The sequence below is a fragment of the Talpa occidentalis genome, unplaced genomic scaffold, assembly GCF_014898055.3.
Source record: "Talpa occidentalis isolate TD23 unplaced genomic scaffold, MPIMG_talOcc4v2.1 talOcc4.16, whole genome shotgun sequence".
Taxonomy (NCBI): Eukaryota; Metazoa; Chordata; class Mammalia; order Eulipotyphla; family Talpidae; genus Talpa; species Talpa occidentalis.
The window spans coordinates 1,449,288-1,467,149 of record NW_023601653.1 but is presented as its reverse complement, the minus strand read 5'-3'; the positions used below and the strand labels follow the sequence as shown (position 1 = coordinate 1,467,149).

Below are 17,862 nucleotides of genomic sequence, written 5' to 3'. Positions count from 1 at the left end.
CCCTCGCTCAGCTCCTGAGCCGCTCTGGCCAACGCTGCTGCCTCGGGGCCTTTGCACGTGCTCTGCTTGCTGGGCCGGAGCCGTTAAGCCGCAGTGTCTTTCCTCCTGAGGCCTTCCCTGGCGCCCTGTTTCTCCGTCACTCCCTCCCAGCTCGGTCCCTTGGCGGCCTTTTTCCCAGCTGGCTGTCCCCACTCACCTGTGGCCCCCCATTCATCACCCATCTCCCAGGTTTGGGAAGGTGGCAGGGACCAAGTCTGTCTCACCAGCGCCGCGGCCCCAGCTCCTGACAGGCGCCTGCACAGTCATGCTTGCTCAGGGAGCAGAGGCCTTTGTGCCCACGCTGCCCGGGGTCTCGGGCATTTCTGTAACCGTCACGGCCACTGCTGCTTCTAAGCAGAAGCGTGAAGTCGAGAGCAAAACGCCAGGGCGGCATCAAGACAGGGCTGCGGGGCCCCTAGGCCTCTCCCATGCTTGCACGGACGGGAGGGGGTACCCCTGCGCTGTCTGGCCTCAGAACGGGGACCAGGTCACCTGGCCAGCCTGCCCCCCGGCTTCTGGCCCCCGCACCAAGCCTCCCGGCGGCCGCCACGCTGTCTCTGAGCCTCCTGGCCTGGAGCAGTCTCCCGTCCCAAGTGGCCGCCACAGCCCCGCTAAGGCCAGTGCAGTCTGCCCCTCTCTGAGCACCTGCTCTGGCTCGTCTTACCAGCAGGTGGAGTTGAGCTCCTGGGAGGCATTCAAGACCCTCCCTGCCGGGCCTCTGCGGCCCCCATGCCGCCGCCCTCCCCAGCCCAGCCCGCCACGCTCGCCGCGCCCGGGACCTTGTCGCTGGGGTCCTTGTCACGCTCCAGGCCTGACTGCAGCACTACTCGTCTCGGAGACTGCGCCCAGGTCACCTTCCCAGGGGGCTCCCCCAGTCCTGGGCGCACCCCCCAAGCATTCCCTGCCACTTTGCTGTCCCATGCATTGGGGCTTTTTAGAGGCAGGGTTTGTTTCTGGTTAATTTCTGTGTTCTCTTCACCTTCAGAGTGTTTGGTCTGGAGGAGCTCAGTAAGTGTCCAAGTGGACGTGTGTGGATGGGTGGCGGGCGGGAGGAGGGACAGGTGGGCAGGTAGGTGGGAAAGGAAGGATCAGCCTTTGCTCTGGGGAGAAAACCTGTAGTTCAGAGGACTTCGCGGCATGGCAGGAGGCGCAGCCTCAGAGCGTGTCGCTGGTGTGAAGACGCTCAGGACGGACGGATGGGTGGGTGGGTGGGTGGATCAGTGCGCGGGTAGATGGATGGATGGATGGATGGATGGTGTGGATGGATGGATAAATGATGACTTTTGGGATGATGGGTTGAGGGGGCAACATTTTCAAGGCTTCATTCAAGTATCACCACCTCTGTGACGCAGCAGGGGTCAGCAGGGGCTCAGCCATTGTAGTCAGTTCTTTTGTTTATTTGAAAGACTTATTTTTTATTTGTGCATACAAGAACCGGGGTGCAGGCCAGAGGTGCAGGGTGGGGTGAGAGGAGTCACCAGAGACAGAGTGGGGAACAGAACAGGCAGACTGACTGAAATCCACTGCTGAAGGGAGCAGCGGGAGACAGGAGAGGTCTGCTGCGCCCTGTGGGTCACTCCCTGGCCAGGGATCGAACTCATGCTGCAGCCTGATAGCTGAGACTAACCCCTGCACCCCAGAGAGGCCCCGTATTCAGTTCTGGCATCGTGCTCCAGATCCCTCGGGCCAGAAGGAGCACTTGTCCATGTCCATGGGAGCGGCAAGGAGGGAGGGGCCCGGGGTGATGAGGGGCAGAGAGCCCGTGATGACAGACGGGCCCCGGGGTAGGTCAGATCTGCGCCCATGGCAGAGCCCACGAGAAGCATGGAGAAAGTGGCAGGGAAGGGTCTGTCAGAATTGAGAAAACCCCAGGAAGCGGGTGAGAGAACGGAGGAAATAATCTAAGGTGAAGCAGAAGCTGTTTCACTCTGGTTTTTGAAAAGATCGTGGACCCTCCGGGTGCCGCAGGAGAGCAGCCGGTCACCCGAGAGCCTCGTCTTACCCGGCGAGCTGGAGTCTGCCGTTCGTCACGGGGGCGCCGGGGCGGAGCAGCGGCCTGGCTTCCGCCTCCGTCCAGCTCCTGGTGTGCCGCTGGCCTGGGAGGGCAGCATCTCTGCAGAAATCCTCCCGCGCATCTGTGGGAAAGGAAGGATCAGCCTTTGCGCAGGGGAGAAAACCTGTAGTTCAGAGGACTTCGCGGCATGGCAGGAGACGCGGCCTCAGGGCGTGTCCGGGGCCGCGCTGGTGTGTCGCGCTGTGAAGACGCTCAGGGAGGGACGGCGGGAGTCGGACGGGGACTCTGGGGATGCCAGGGGTGGCATGGCCCGGGACCCACGGGGGCTGGGGGGCGGTGAAGATCTTTCCTGAGCTGGGCGGCCACTCGAGGCCTATTCGCCGTCCCGTGCTCCCCGACTGTGGGCTGCGTGCGGCCCTCGTGCTTATGTTTCATTTCACCATCGGGAGGTTTGCACCACCCGGCACGGCGGCAGACGCAGGCCTGCGGCACCCCCACCTCCGCCTCCCCACCTGTCCCGGACACGGCACACGGGCCCTCCTGACCCAGCACCCGGGGCCCGGGAAGGCAGGAGCAGCCCCGCTGGACCCTGGGCGGTCCCCCCAGGTGCCACTATCCTGGCCAGTGAGGATAGTGCAGGAGGGAAGCTCAGCTCAGAGCTGGCGAACAGCAATGCGCCGCTCCCACCTCCTAGGCAGCTGGGGTGTGTCTCTGGTGTCTGGGTCCCGGCCTGGTTGCAGGAAGGTCCACAAAGCACCTCTACTGGGCGGCCAAGGCGGTACCTGGCAGAGCCGACTCCAGGCCAGGCGCCCCTGCCAGCTGCCCGCTCCCCTCCCTGGCCACGGCCATGTGGGTGCCAAGGTCTGACATCCTGTCTCCTCTGTGCCGTGTCCCCAGGCCCCGCCAGGAGAGGACGGATGCCGTCCGCTGCATCAAGTCCTGCCGACCGGGCGACGTGGCCTGCATGCTGGACCCGGTACACACCGTCTCCCACACCGTTGTCTCGCTGCCCACCTTCCGCGAGTTCACCCGCCCTGAGGGTGAGTGAGCCCATGAACGCACAGGGGCCCAGCATCCCGGGGTGCTGCGGAGGCAGCCCCCCCCGGTCCTCACAATCCGTGAGCTGAGAGCTTGGCCCCAAGGAGCCGTTCCCTGGCTCGACATGAGTTTAGGGCTTGAAATGCAGGCCTCTCCTGGTCTGCTTTGCCTCATGTCACACAGCAGACACACAGCAGCATCCTGGCGCCCTGCTCTCGGTCCAGGGGTCTCTCCTTACTGGGAACAGTCATGCAGCAAATAGCTGTTAAGCGCTGATTCTGTGCCATCTGCTGAAGAATCAGGGAGGGCTTCCAGGAGGAAGTGACTTCTACGCTGGGACCTGAGTAGCCAATAGGAGAGAGTCTGGTGACAGTGAGGAGCAGGGACAGAGGAGGCTGCCAAGCAGATCAGAAGACACCTGGGAATGTCCAGCGGTGGGGAAGAGGCGTGTGGGCATTTGAGGAATTTCAGTATTTTGGGCTGGAGTGGTTGAAGATTGGCAAGGTGGCTGAGAGGGGGAGGGAGGGTCTGAACATGGAGTTGGGGCTTCAACTCCTAGTCTTTGGGGGCCAAGAGCTGCACCTGACAATATTAGCGTATGGGAACATCACCCTGGAGGCCAGGGGCAGGTGGCCTGGAGGGGCCCGTTGGGTCTTGGAGCCCAGGAGTGACACGGAGTGCTCCCCTGAGCCCTGCAGGGAGCACCTGCCCTGGGAAGACCTGCAACCCCAGTACCCGGTCCCTGGGGTGGGGCAAGGCTTTCAGCCACCCTCTTCCCCTGCGGAGGTCCATCCCTGGCTTTTGGAGGAGCTGACCTTTGTTGATTCACTCAGCAAACATGGGCCCCAGTGTGCCAGGCTCCGGGCTGGGGGCTAGGATGCCGTGATCGGGCTCAGACTCGGTTTCCCCAGTGACACGGAGCTAGGCTGTGCTCTCTGGCTCTGGGGCCCCTCCACGCTCCCCATGGACCTCCTGCTGGGTTCTCTTCATGGGTGGGGTGACTTTTGGGGGCTGGGCCGCTCTCATGCCAACCTCTCCTGGCAGAGATCATCTTTCTCCGGACCATCACACCCTTGTACCCCACCAGCCAAGCCGACATCATCTTCTACATCACGGAGGGCAACCTGCGGGAGTCCTTCGACATCACCAAGCGCTACGTGGACGGCATGACCGTGGGTGAGTGTGGACGCGCCCTTGGCCCCAGCCTGCGGCTCAGTGCCCACTGATACCTCCCACCCACCTCCGGGCCCAGCTGGAGGCCCCGCGGGGCAGTGCCCACGTGAGGAGGGCTTGGGCACCGGCACTCCCTGTGGCCTCGGTCTCCCCACCTGTAAGCGGCGGGTGCGCTGGCTGTCTGCTTCCCAGCTGAGTCCCGGGTAAAGAGTGGGTGAGGCCCCGGGCCGGGCGCGGACCCCTGACACAGGCTGTTACCTTGAGCGGTCGGCGACCAGCCAGTCGGCCCCGTGCCAGCCCCTGCCCGCCCGGCAGCAGGGAGGAGGCCGGCGTCTGGTCCCAGCGCACACGTGCACACGGCCCTGGAGTGTCCCTTCCCGGGGATGCAGCGCCGTGAGCATGGAGAGGGCTGGGCGCGGGACGACAGTTGAGGAAGCTCCTGTGGGGGGAGAGCGGGGTAAGAGGAAGGGTGAGGCCCAGGGCTAGGCGGGCATCAGGGAGCCGAGTGTCTGCCTGGAGGGCCCACAGAGGCTGCTGGGGCGTCACCGTCCTCCCTGGCACCTCCCGGGAGCCGCCGGGTCGGGAAGAGTTTAAATTCATGGACGGTGAAATTGATCCCAGGCCATCTGGGGGGGACGTCTCCGAGCAGCTGCAAGGCCGCGGGACCCGGTGGGACCCGGTGCCCCGCGGGGCCTCACTGGGCCTGGGTTCCCGGCGCCGCTGGCGCTGCGGGGTCTTGGCCGGAGCCAGCGCGGGTGCGCGTCGGGAGCGGGCCGCTAGGTGGCACCAGCGCCCCGGGCCGCGCCGCCCAGCCCGACGGTTGTGGAACTGGCAGCTGCAGCGGCGTCGTTATTTCCCGGCTGCCAAAGAGCCATTTATAGCGACTTTACAAGCTCTTAAATGGGTTTGCATGTTGTAAACATGGCTGAGTCATTTGGGGGCTGCCCACCTCTGCCTCCTCCGCTGCTTGGCAGCAGGAATAATTAGTTAATTACAATTAATGGCTCGCGGCTCTCGCGGCGCTGGGGGCGTCAGGCCTGTCGCAGCCATGGCCGCCGCCTGCCCTGCAGCCGCTGCCCTCTCTGGGCCTCCCTGCCCAGGGCTGATGCGGAGCCGCAGGGGCTCCGGGCGCAGGAGGAGGGCAGCCGGGGCCTGTCCTGCCCGGGAGTGGGGAGCACCTGAGGGGGCACCGGACCCTGCGCCTTGTGCTGGGCCCACAGGGGCTGCCCTCGCTGGCCCCCAGGGCTGGAGTCCACCGTTGCTGCGCTCTCCCTGGCCCCATCCTTGTGGGGTCCTTCGTCGGGGATCGCGGACGCACAGCTGCACGATACCATTCCGCTGCCCCGGGGCTGCATTCCAGCGGAGGGGGCGTCCCGTAAACGCGGCGTCAGAGTATAGGGCCGAGGCGGGCAGAGGCGGCGAGAAGCCCCGGGTTGCGAGGCGCCCTCAGAGGTGGTTCCTGGGCTGAACCTTCCCAGGGCGCCTGGAGCCCACGGGCGCGTTTCTCTCCCCGAGTCCACGCTCCAAACGGGACGACCTGGGAGCTGGACTCCTGGCTCCCCAGCCCCTGGACAGAAAACCCCACAGGGCCTCGCTGGAGGCTCCTGGAGACCCACCGTCCCCTCCAGCTCCGGCAGTGCGCGGGGAAGCCGAGGCCGGCTGGGCGTGGGCTCGCCCGTGCTCTCGCCGTGACTGGGGGGGGTGCGCCCGCCTGCACCTGAGTGTGCCTCCTGGGGTGTGGACGTGGGCCCGGCCTCCCTCACAGATGGCCGGTGCTGACTTGGGAAACTGCTGAGTTTAGGGGGTGCCAGGAAAAGAACTGGCGGACGAACCCCAGAACCCTGACACCGCGAGCTCGTTCTTCCCCCGAAGGACAGAGCAGAAGTGCCCGAGCGGACTGAGGGCCTGAGAGGGTCTGGTCCTGCCCCGGCGTAGCTTCCAGAGCCAGCCTCGCAGCGGGCCCAGCCTGCTGTCCTCGTAAGACCCCCCCTACACACACACACACACGCGGCGTCCCTCCTCAGCGGCGGTGAAAAATGAAGAATGCGCCTTCTCCGTGCACAGGTGCCCCTCGGGCCATGACAGAGCCTTCCTCCTCCGGCTCGGGGCCCCTCCTCACCCCGCGGGGCCAGCTGTAGCCAGGGGCTGCTCCTAGACAGCCTCTCAGCGGCCCCTCCCAGCTGACCGCTTCCTCCACCTCTCCCCTAAGGAGGGGCAGTGGGTGTGTGGAGATGGGCTTTGCCGAGTGTCTGCTCACACCCCCAAACCAGGGGGGCCGGAGAACGGAGCTGAGGTGGCTTTCTAGGCCCGCCGGGGAACTTTGCCCCCGGCCCCGGCCCTGGCTGGCGTGGCGGCCGACTGGGCCCACATAGCTGCTCGTGCAAGTTGGCGCCTCCTGTCCCCACAGGTGACATGGGCCGGGCGTGCGACCCTCCCCCACGGCCACCCAGAATGCCCACATTTCAGATCACCTCCTCGATCTCATCCGTGCGCGTGTACAGATTTTTTAAATGCATGTCAAGGTTTTCTGCTTGGAAAACAGCCCTGGCTGGAGGCCCTTGGACCACAAAACGCAGTGGCATCCCTGGCCACGGCCCCGGCGCTGACCTCAGCTGAGACGTCCTGGGCTGGACTCTGGGCTGTTTCTGGCTGGTGGCCACGGGTGGGTTACACGGCCTCTCTGAGCCTCACGTCTCCCTCAGCAAAGCTGCCCTCATGGTGTCCGCCTGGCTGGGTGGTGTGCGGAGGGAATGTGTGTGTTGATGGAGCCTGGTGGGTTGTCAGGGGCCTAAATGTGCCGCTGAGGGGGGAGCCGCCCGGGGCTGGGGAGCTGGTGAGGGACAGGAGGGTAAGGCGAGGCGGCCGGGACCTCAGCCCTCAGGGGCCCCGGTCACGAGTGGGCCAGGGAGTCGGGCGAGGCTGGCGGGGGCCCTGCCTCCCGAGTCACCCTCCCTTGAATGTCTTGTTCATCCGACGAGAGCTTCCCGGGTTCCCGCCGAGCCCTGCGCTGGGTGCTGGGGAGCAGATGGCACCCCAGCCGGGTCCTGCTTCGAGAAGCTGCCTGCCAGCGTGCCGGTCATCCTGCTGAGCTGTGGCTGGAAATGCCACTGTCAGCAGCGGCCGGCGCCTGGCCACGTCCCGGAGGGGGAGCACAGGGCCGCTGGCGGCTCGTGCACCACAGGTCCCGGCGTACCAGCGCCCGGCTGGGCCCAGCTGCCCCAGGCGAGAGTTTGGGAGGGAAGGTCCTCGTCCAGCTCCCTGGCCGGGCCAGGCCGGGTTTAGACACGGAGCTTGTGACCCCGTCCCGCCGCCTGAGTTGCAGGCTTGCCAGGGCCAGCACACGGCACGGAGGAGGCTCAGAAATTCCGCCTGAAACAACAGGGCGCCGGCCCTGCGCTGCTGAGTCGGGCCTGGCCCCTCCACCCAGATCCCGGGATTAGGGCTTTCTCCACTCGGGAGGTACAGCCCCTCTGGGGGCCACGCCCTGGCCAGCAGCCAAGTTGTTTTCCAGGGTGACAGCCCAGCCGCCTCCAGGCCTGGGACGGGCTGCCGCCTGACTTTACCTTGGGGATGGCCGTGCCACCGCAGGCTGAGGGGTGGGGGCGGCAGCGGGGGTTGGGGGCCTCTGAGGGGGTCGAGCTTGTGCCCGACTCCCTGCTGGCCCCACTGAGCAGAGAGGGGGGCGGCGGCGGCAGGCCCAGGTTGGACTGACCCTGGAGCTGTTCTGTTATCCCGCCAAAGACCCGCAGGAGGGCTGCCTGCCTCCAGCTTCATAGGTGAGGAACTCCCAACGGTCACCCCACCCCCCGCCGTCTTAGAGCATGGCCCCCGGAGGGAGGCACCCCCCAGTTTCAAGCTGGTCTCTCAGAAGACCCAGTGGGGCTCAGGGGACACAGCCTCTGCCTCTGAGCCCGCCTGAGTGAGGCACACGGGAGCCCTGGGGAGCAGCATGGACACTCCTGCTCCTGCCCTGGGCAGTCTGAGGGCCGAGCCGGAACCCCGTGGGGTGAATGGTGCTGGCCAGGGCGGGGCCTCGGCTGAGGAGGGAGGCGGCCCGCCCCGCCTGGCCCGGCTTCCTGCCCAAGTCTCCAGCCCCAGCCCAGGGCTGGGCCAGGGAGGCCAGGGCCTGGGGACAGGCTTTGGGACGTGTCTCCGGTGAGCGGAGGCGGAGGACAGGGCAGACGAGACGGCTGTGCGTGTGCGTGTGCGTGTGGCGGTCCAGCAGGCGGGGCGACAGGGGACTCCGGGCACAGCTGAAGGTGCTGCTTGGTTTTGCTGATAAGCTGGATGTGAGTCGAGGATGGCCCCACGGCTCCGGCCCAGCCAGAAGGCGGGTCCCCATCACTGTGACGTGGCAGGTCTCTGGGAGGTCAGTAGTGGACTCTGGATGTTGGAGTTTTTGGACACACTGGTTACATACCCTGGGGAGGCCCATGAGGACAGGTGAGTGTGGAGACACTCGCCCCGGCCAGGGGAGATGGCCAGGGAGTGTGGACAGGGAGGAGAGGCCAGGGAAGTGGGCAGCAGCCTCCGTGCGCAGAGCCGTGGGGAGGGGCCCAGGGGGATGGGTGGGCCTGGCCCTGCTGTCCCGGGATGTATATCCAGGACACCCTTGTCTACGCCGCTGAGCTGGGTCAGATGAGGATCAGGATGCAGCGACACCCGGGCTACTGATGACCTTGACATGGCACGGGCAGAGCAGGGTGGAGGGACATGGTGGTCGAGGGGCGTGGCCTGGAGCGGGGGCTGGCGGGTCTGGGGGCTTCTAGAAGACAGGCGGTGAAGGGGAGCAAGGAACATGGTGCTGGGGGAGCCCTGGCATTGGGGGTTTGGGGCTTGAATTTCTCCTCCACCAATTGTGCGCGTACAAGGGGTTCATTGGTGCCGTGCCCCCCAGTCACCCCGTCTCTCCTGCACACCCACAGGTGCATGCACTTGGCCAGCCCCAGGCCCGGCACCCGCAGGCTGTGGGCCACGCGCGCACCTGCTGACTCCCAGGGCTGGGGGGGCACCAGCCCTGCGTACCCTCCCCCCAGCTCTTCTGGGTGGTCTGTGACCAGCTGGGGTGACCCCCGATCCCTGGCTGTGGGTTGTGCTGGCCTGCGAAAAACCCTTGGTAGTGCCGGGCGCATCATCAATTATTCTTTTTGTAAAAACAGTTTCGTAGAGTTTCAGCCAAACAGCCGCGCAGGCGCCTTTGCAGAATTAGACAAAAGGAGCTGAAGGCCGGGGCTTCCCACGCCTCCCCGACCGCAGACACACGGAGGACGGCGACGCCCGCGGTCCCCTCGGCCAGGAGCCATCCCTGCCGCCGCCACCTCGGGGCTCAGACGACTCTCCCGGGAGCCCCAGGGGCGGGCGCCGCTGATGGCTGGCCGCATCAGGCGCGGCCCCTGGACAGGCCCCAGGAAGGAACGGGGCGGCCGAGCCACCCCCGAGCCACCCCCGGCTCTGGGAAAGGGCTCCTCGCTGCTGCTGGCCCCTGCTCCTTGGTCCTTGCCCCTGAGCGCGCCCCCCGCTCCTGGCGCGCACTGTGTCCCTCTGCGCGAGCCCTGCCCGCGGCCAGGACGTCGTGTCCTCAAGGCCCAGCCGGAGGCCGACTCTGAGCGCCCAGCGCCCGGTCCAGGGCAAATGCCTCCCCAGCTCCTCCGAAGCGCCCGCGCTCAGCCTGCCCCCTGCCCTGCTCCATTTGTGTCTGCTCCCCGCGGGCCGAGGCTCCATGGGGACCCACACCCCAAATAAAGAACGGGGGCGCTCTGCTCCAGCTGGAGGTGCAGGGTTCGAGGTGCCCACCTGTGCTCGCCAGGCAGCCTCTGGAGAAGGGGCGGCGTGGAGAGAAGGCTGGTCTGGCCTCTGGAGTCTCGGTCTGGCGTCAGCTGGCGAGGCTTGTGCTTGTCCTGCCCCTCTGGGCCTTTGGTCAGCGAGGGGGCTCTGGGGGCCGGGCGTGGCTGGAGCACGGCGTGTAGAGACGTCAGCTGGACAGGGCAGCAACGGCGCGGACGGAGCTTCCAGGAGCTGGCTCTGGCGGCAGCGGGAGGGTGTGCAGGCAAGGGGGAGGCATCGTAAACCTCTGGATAGAAATCTTGGGGCCTGGTTTGCCATAGAGTGGGGTGCAGGCGGAGCAGAGAGGAGGGCCTAGAGCCTCTTGAGCACCCCAGCCCTAGCTGCCTTTGAGCAAGAGGCAGACGCCAGGTCCGGCCGGTGGCGGACGGCTGGCTGGGGGCCGGGTCGCGTGGGAGCTGCCCAGCAGGGGTGTCCGGAGAGGTTTGTGTGGGGGCAGGAGTTGGGGTCCGGGCGGGGAGGAGGCCCAGGAGGCAGGTGACGGGGGCTGACCCGGGGGTGGACACAGAGGTGGACACACCCTCCCCTCGCTGTCCCGTTTTGCCAGCTGGGTGGCAGCGGTGCTTGGGGGCCCTCCTGGGAAGTGCGTCTCCTCCTTGGAGAGGCTAAGCTCGGGGCAAAGGGCAGGGCCCCCTCCCAGGCTCAGGGCTGGTTTGCTGCTTTGGACCCAGCCGTTTGGCACTGACCCCCCACAGAGTCCGGTTACCCCATGAAGCAGGGGTGAGACCCTCGCGGTGGCTGGGATGACGGGGAGGAGACACAGAGGGGGGTCTTCCTCCGACTGTGCCATGGGGTGTCAGCCCCACGACAGGGAAGGCGGCCGCGAGGTCTGGGGCGAGCTGACGTTTCTCGCCCTGCGTCTCCCCGAGGGGAGGGGCTGTGGGTGCTCTCCCTGCAGCTGCCCCGTCACACGGTCCAGCGGGGCTCAGGAGCCCCTCGGAGGGGGCTCATCTATAATAATAATCGAGACACGGGGCGAGCTCTGCCGGGACATGCTGAGCAGCGGGACTATGTCAGGTATGCAGCCGCCAGCCGCCGCCCCCCGGCTCTCCTGGGTCCTCAGGACCAGCAGAGCGGTCTGGGCTCGGCGCACTGGCCGCATGGTGGCCACTGGCAGGACGCTCCATGTGCCCAGGCAGCGTGTTCTGGAACTTTCCTCCGTGTCACGTGGCACTGTGAGGGAGAGACAGGGCTGCGGGGCTGTCCTGTCTGGGACACCTCCCTTGGAGCCGCAGTCCCCTGGTGAGGGGGATTCCTGTCCCCAGCCCCCTGGTGAGGGCTGGGGCTGCAGGGCGAGGCGGCGTCCAGGCGTCCATTCCAGGCCTCTGCCCTCCCCCCCCCCATCTAGCCTCCTCTCTGCTTGGTCGGCTCTCAGGGGACTTGACCTTCCTCTTGCCCTCGGTCTGTGCTGCTCGTCTGGGCTGGGGCTTGCGCCTCCGTCGGGGAGTAGCTGGGGCCGTGATGCTCGCCTCTCTCTGGTCCATCCTGCTCGCGCTTGGCAAGGCCACGTGGTGTCCCCTGAGCTTCCACCGTCTCTGTTCCAGCACCTTGTCCACACGGGCCCATGACCCCCTCCTCCTGCCGTGGCTCTCGAGCGCCCGCCGTGGTCAGCCCTGGGGCCAGGCGGGCGAGGCCTGAAGCTCAACGGCCGCAGGTCACGGCCCTTGTCCCGGTGCCCCTCAGGTGGTGAGGTCCGATGTCACGACTTGTGCCCAGGGCTGTGTCTGCAGTGTGCACCCCATCAACCGCCTGAGGGCCAAGGCCCCTGTGCTCCCAGACCAGAAATGCAAGCACCCCAGAACCCCCCAGAGCTCCAGAGCCCCCAGAACCCCCGAAAACCCTCCTGAGCTCCCCAGAGCCCTCGAGAGCCCCCAAGAGCCACATGCCCTTGGCCCCAACAGACACGGCTGGGGGCGGGGGCTGAGGAAACAGGCTGGAGGAGGGGGGAGCTTCTCCTTTCTATGGTGTTCGCACTGACTCTTACCTCGGCCTTCTCCGACTCAAATCTCCATCTTCTCCGAGAAGAGGAGAGAAGACTCAAACGCCCCCCAGCATCCCTTAGCCCCCCTCCAAACCTCGGTCCTAGCCGCCCCGCCCCCCCCAGTCACCCCAACCGGTCGTCAGCATCCGTGGTTTCTTTTCCCTGTGGGTCCCTCGGCGTTGCTCCTCGCTCCCCAAGACGCAGGCCGCCAGCGCACGTCTCCCTGGCTAAGCCCGCGTGCACGGCCCCCCAGGCCCCCCACGCCCGGCCTCTCGGGCAGTCCTCGGTGGGGACAAGCCCCGCGCTCTGTGGGGCACCAGGGTCAGGCGGCTGAGCGACTTCCCGGCCTGTCTCCTGGGGCAGGTGCCCGCAGCGGGGGGCCGCCGACCGTGGGGAGCTCCGCCTTTCAGGTGCCCCTCCAGACGCACCCCATCCAGATTCGCTGTCTTGTTGGTGAAATCCCTGGGACCCAGCACCCGGCCCTCGCTCGCCACCCGGCCTCGGGGACCCTGCGCTGGACGCCCGCAGCTACACGAGGCCACACGGGCTGGTGAGGGGGCGGCGCGGGACCCGCAGACTCAGGCCCAAGCCCCAGACCGGCCTCCCTGCCTCCAGCCGCCGCGGCCAGGCCTGCCCCTCCAGAGCGGGCGGGGGCGGCTCTGGGCCAGGAATGTGGCCCGCGGTGCCGAGAGGCCACGGAGGTCCCCCGGGGCCCGCGCTCGAGCTCAGGCTCCGGGACCCCGGCCTTCGGGGAGCACAGGCGAGACATGAAGGTGAAGGCCCGAGGGGACCTACATTTTTCAAAGAGAAAAAAAGGGCTTAATTATATCTTCAAGAGGCACAGACACGCCGAGGAGGCCGCGCGTCTGAGACCCCGAGCAGAAATGCCGAGGATGGGGATTTGGGAGATTAGCGGCTGGACTGGCGCGGGGCCTCTCCCTCCCTGGGGTTTTGGGGAGGTGGGGAGGTGCACCCCCACAGTACGAGGGGGAGCGCGCCTCTGCCTTGGCCTATGAGTATTGCTGAAGCTCCTTTTGCATGGAGTTGAGTTTAATCAGTTACGCGGTGTCCGGGGCCCCCTTCTATTCAGGACAAAGGCTGGCCCCGTCCCAAGCTGCGGGGGCTCCGGGGCCGCCATCCCCCTGCCCCCCTCCCTCCTCCCCGTGCTCTCTCCGCCTTCTGTCTCCGCCGCCGCCCGCTCGGTCACCACGGCCCTCCTGCTGGCCCTGCCCAGGCCCTGGCGGGGTCGGGGGACGGAGGGGCAGGACCAGGCCTCGGCTGGCAGGCGGCGGGCCGGCCGGGCTGGCGGGTGTGGGTGATGGTCCACGGCTGGTTGAACGGCTGGGTCTGTGGGTGGACGGTGGGGGGTGGGTGGGGGGTGGTAGGAAACTTGCGAAGAAACGAGCGGGACGTGGAGGGAAGGATGAGGCCGGGGGAGCGCGGGCTGTCTTGGGGAGAGGGGCACAGGGCGGGGGTCTGCCCCAGGCTTCCCTCGGATGCAAGCTCATCTCTGCAGCGGGGTCGCGTTTACACAGCAGTGACGCGTGTGCGAGACCCCAGGGCTAACTGTGAATCAGACACCGCGCGCTAGAAAATACGTGCACTGAAATATAGTTCCCTTGGGAAGAGTGTATTTGTGTATTTAATGAATTTACGTGTTTGATTGATAGTACAACAAACATTTGTTATTCAGTTACATGTAATGTGTATCATGGAATCTATCACCTATTTTAAATCTCTGTAAATATACACTTCCAGAGGTTTACGTGGATACATGAAACGGGTCATTTATATGTTGATAGATAAACCATGTGTCCTGTAAATTTACCCATGAAGTGAAAATACTATCGAGCAAGTGGGGTCCCTCACGCACTTAAGTGGGTCCCTCATGGCACGTGCTGGGGCGAGTGTCCCCGTGCAGACCCACGGGTGGCCGGTGCCCCTCACAGTGCGCAGAGCCGGCCCGGGGGAGGCTGCTGGGGCAGCGAGCTCACTGTGCTGGGCCCTGGACATGCAGAGTCCAGGGCGGCCATGTGGGGGGCCACACGCAGGGGACCCGAACCTCTGGCTCCGAGCGGGACTAGGTGAGGTCTCAGTCGCCTCCGGCTGTGACAGGCCCCGAGGGGAGCCACGCCGCGGGTGCCCACGGGCCCGGGTCCCTGTGACTTCCCGCCCTCTGCTCTCTCCCCAGGTGTCGTGCGCCAGGTGCGGCCCATCGTGGGCCCGTTCCACACCGTCCTGAAGCTGGAGATGAACTACGTGGTCGGGGGTGTGATGTCCCAGCGGAATGTCGTGCACGTCCATGTCTTCGTGTCCGAGTACTGGTTCTGAGCGCCACGGTGCAGCCAAGCCCGTGCCCCAGGCCAAGTCATTGCTGCCAGTGGCGATGCCCTGTCCCTGTTCTTGCCACACAGACGTGTCTTCACTTTATGTACTGGTGTGTAGTGTTAGGCTGGGCCATGGGAGTACGTCCCTCTGACGTCTCATGGTGTCTAATGAGTCCAATTACTCAACTGTTGGGTTGGAAACCTTGGCTTATTTTTCAATGCAAAGATTATATTTTCCTCCCCTTCTCTGCCGGGGGTGGGCATAGCTAAGGACCAAGGAAAGAAAGATAATTTTCAGGGGTCAGCCAGTCCACAAGCCGAGAAAAACCAGTTCTTGCCCTGATTGTGTGAAACCCGGCACCCGATTCCAAGGATGCGGCTGCTGCGGAACAGCTTCTGCAGCGCGCTCTGCCCGGGGGCACTGGGCCCGCGGAGCCGTTCGAAGGCAAATGGCGGTTGTGTCAAAACAGAAAAGCCTTGGTATAAACACAGCCTCAGCTCTGAGGCCCCCACCCCGCGTCTGTCCGCCAGGGAACGGCTGGGCTCCTCGGCCGCGGCACCAGCTTTCTTGTGGTCCTGGGAAAATAAACAGCGTCGAGATCCTCCTGATGACTGTGCACGGCCGTGTTTCACGAAGGGGGCGTCCCACTCATGAAGGGTCTGGGACTGTCCCCCGAGACCTCAGAGGCTCTCCTGCCTCCCCATATTCTAGAGGCCCTGGGGTATGTACTGGGGGAGCCCCACCCCCGTCATTTCAGGCACCATGCCCTCCCCCGTGACGCGGCTCACTCAGCCCCAGGCTCTGTGGCGTCCTGGCCCCTCAGACGGTCATCAGGGGGTGACGCTCTCTGCGCAGGAAGGAGAGAGGACCCGTGAGCACCGTGCCTGGGCTGGGGTGCTTCACCTGTTCCTCTGCAGCCCAGCCAGGTGGGGTGATCACGCTCACTTAGAGTTGAGCAAACCGGGTGCAGAGAGAACTCAACGGGCTGACGTGGCTCGACTTTTTAGACACAGAGAAGGGGTCAAGCCCCATTCCTCTAAAACCCTGTGTCAGAAGAGACATGGGCCGACTGGATTTATGGGGTGTTCTGTCAGCAAACTCAGCAGGGTGGTGGGCCAGGTGCCTCTACACCCCGAGTCCCCTGCGCCCACGTGGCTCAGCAGCCAGGGTCGGCACGCCTGGCTCCATCCCACTGTGCGGGCCCCGAGCCCGGAGTCGCGCTCCTGCTGGGCCTCATCTCAGCAGCTGGGACCCTCTGCGGCACCGGCTGAGCTGTCCCCAGGCGTCACCCTCTATGGGACTCCCATATTCGCCCCAGCACCTCCGACCCTGCGGCACTGGCCTCCGGCCCCCTCTCGGAGCTCCCCAGGCCCCTGGGGTCACTCGTCACAGGCGATGGCCCTTCAAGCCAGGCCGGCCAGCGGGCAGAGGGCCTGCAGGGGTGGGGTGGGCAGGGCACCTCAGCTGGTGGGAAGAGGAAGGACGGGTTTGGAGCTAAGAGCTGTGTCCGGGGACGAGCAGAGCACCGGGCACATCTCAGCAGCTCTTGATGCCAGTGAATTCGGGTCTGGCAGGGAAGTGGGGGGCAAGGTGGGGCAGGCTGGTGTCTGATCACAGAAACAGGCCTTGGGATAAGGGGAAAGCGATAGGGGTGGGGGTCAGGGAGCTGCCGGCTTGAGCGGCAGAGGGGAAGAGCGGCGCAGTCCTCGCTCGCAGAGTTGGAGACGCCGGGTCCCGCCTCGGCAGGGGCCGCCATCCGCCACGCCTCGGGTCCCCGTCTGCACGAGGGAGCAAGGAACCTCCTCCCCGCGGCCATGCCCGGGCAGGGAGGGGCACCCTGGGCCCTGCCGCTGTGCCCGCTCTCCTGTGAGCTCATCCTCCACCTTTGCCGGGAAGCCTGCAGGGGAGGGGGTGGCAGGGGCTGCACTGCCGGTCCAGCATCTTTTTGAGTCTGCGTTTCCTTTTCTTAGTCACCCCTGAGGGCCTCAAGCGTGCCCCACGCGCCCACCGACTGTCCCATTTCATGTGGTCCCGGCTGGGCCCCCCGCAGTGCCCCGGTGTTCTTGCGAAGTGGTTACTGTCAGACCCAGGGTCAGCTGCATTGGGACCCCTCAAGGGAGCCAGCACAGCCTGCGCCCCGAGGGCCGTGAGCCCCTCGTCACTGCTGCCGGACGAAGCCGCGGAGGGAGCCGCTGAGGGAAGAGCCGCTCACGGAGGGGCGGGGGCTGGACGCCACGCGGGCTCGTTTCGGGTCAGGCGGCAGGAGGAACGGGCGCGAGTCCAGGTCTCCTGCTGAAATGTTTGCTTCGAACCACGGGGACCTGCGCTCGAGGTCGGAGGCGCCCCGGTGTCAGCAGGGAGGCCCGGGTCACCGGTGCGGGGGGCCAGCGCGAGGGCGACAGCCCCGGCCGCCACCTGGGCCCCAGGTCAGTCCCATCGAGGTTCTCAGACTCGTTCAGGTTCGCTCGCCTGGAAGTCACGCTGCCCTTGCTCCTTCCCCGAAACTTCATGATGAAGCGTCCTCGCGCGCAGGGCTGAGGGGGTGACCGTGAAGGCCGGCCCGGCCCACTCGCGCCACGGGACCGGCTTGTGTTCAGAAGAAAGGATGGCTCGACGAGATGCCACACGTGACGTTAGAAGCCGGGTCTTGCAGGCTCGCGCTCCGACCCAACCTCTTCCCCGGCTGTGCGCCGTGAGGAGAACAGGGTTAATCGGGCTTCTCCCCCCACCAGCCTCTAGGGCTGCCGCCTGCGGCCTCGCACGCCCTGGGGCTCAGTGCTCACACGCGATGTTGCGTTGGTGCAAAGAGCGCTCGGGGGCGTGAGCACGAGACACACGTGGACACCCGGGGCGGAGAGTGTGAGCACAGGGCACACGCGCCTGTGATTACAGACCCCGGGCCGAGAGGCCTGAGATGAGGCGTGACAGGTAAATGCGGACACCTGGGGGGCGACTGCCTGACCCCCCAGAGCGCTGGAGAGAGTGGGCATGGGTGCGGGGATCCGCGGGGGCTGGGAGGCTGGGCAGCCCCCTGCTTCGGCCCCAGTCCCCTCCCACCTGCCTCCCTCCCCTGCCTGCCCCCCGCATCTCGCCCCCCGAATGGCGTGATTTGGCAAGACTCCACACAGCACAGGACTGTGGCTTTGGGCTGTCACTTAGCATCTCACGCCCTCATTCTCCTCTGCTACAACACGAGACTAGCCGTACGTGGGGTGAAGGGGCGGCTCAGGAACTCGTGCCCGGGAGGGCCTGGGCCCCGGTAAGCGGCGGCGTCGCTCCAAGTGCAGGTGATGGGACATTCTTTATTCAGGGAGACGCCGCATTCAAGTTTTGAGGGGACACGCCATCGTGGCAGTGACTCGCCAGCGGGGCCTATCAAGGAATAACCTAAGGGGCTTTGTGGGACGTGGTTTCTGGGGGGTTGGGGACACCTGGGCTCAGGAATCCC

At 66.0% G+C, this 17,862-nt stretch overlaps 1 protein-coding gene across 1 annotated transcript in view; it reads left to right on the top strand.

Moving 5' to 3' along the window:
- FBLN1 (fibulin 1) overlaps positions 1 to 15,041 on the top strand; it is a 43,816-nt gene extending 28,775 nt beyond the window's left edge. Inside the window, exons 15-17 of the mRNA XM_037513385.2 lie at positions 2,951 to 3,093; positions 4,136 to 4,267; positions 14,278 to 15,041. Coding sequence (XP_037369282.1) covers positions 2,951 to 3,093; positions 4,136 to 4,267; positions 14,278 to 14,417 — 415 coding nt within the window. The 3' untranslated portion in view covers positions 14,418 to 15,041. The remainder of the gene's footprint in view (positions 1 to 2,950; positions 3,094 to 4,135; positions 4,268 to 14,277) is intronic.
- Positions 15,042 to 17,862: the final 2,821 nt, after the last annotated feature.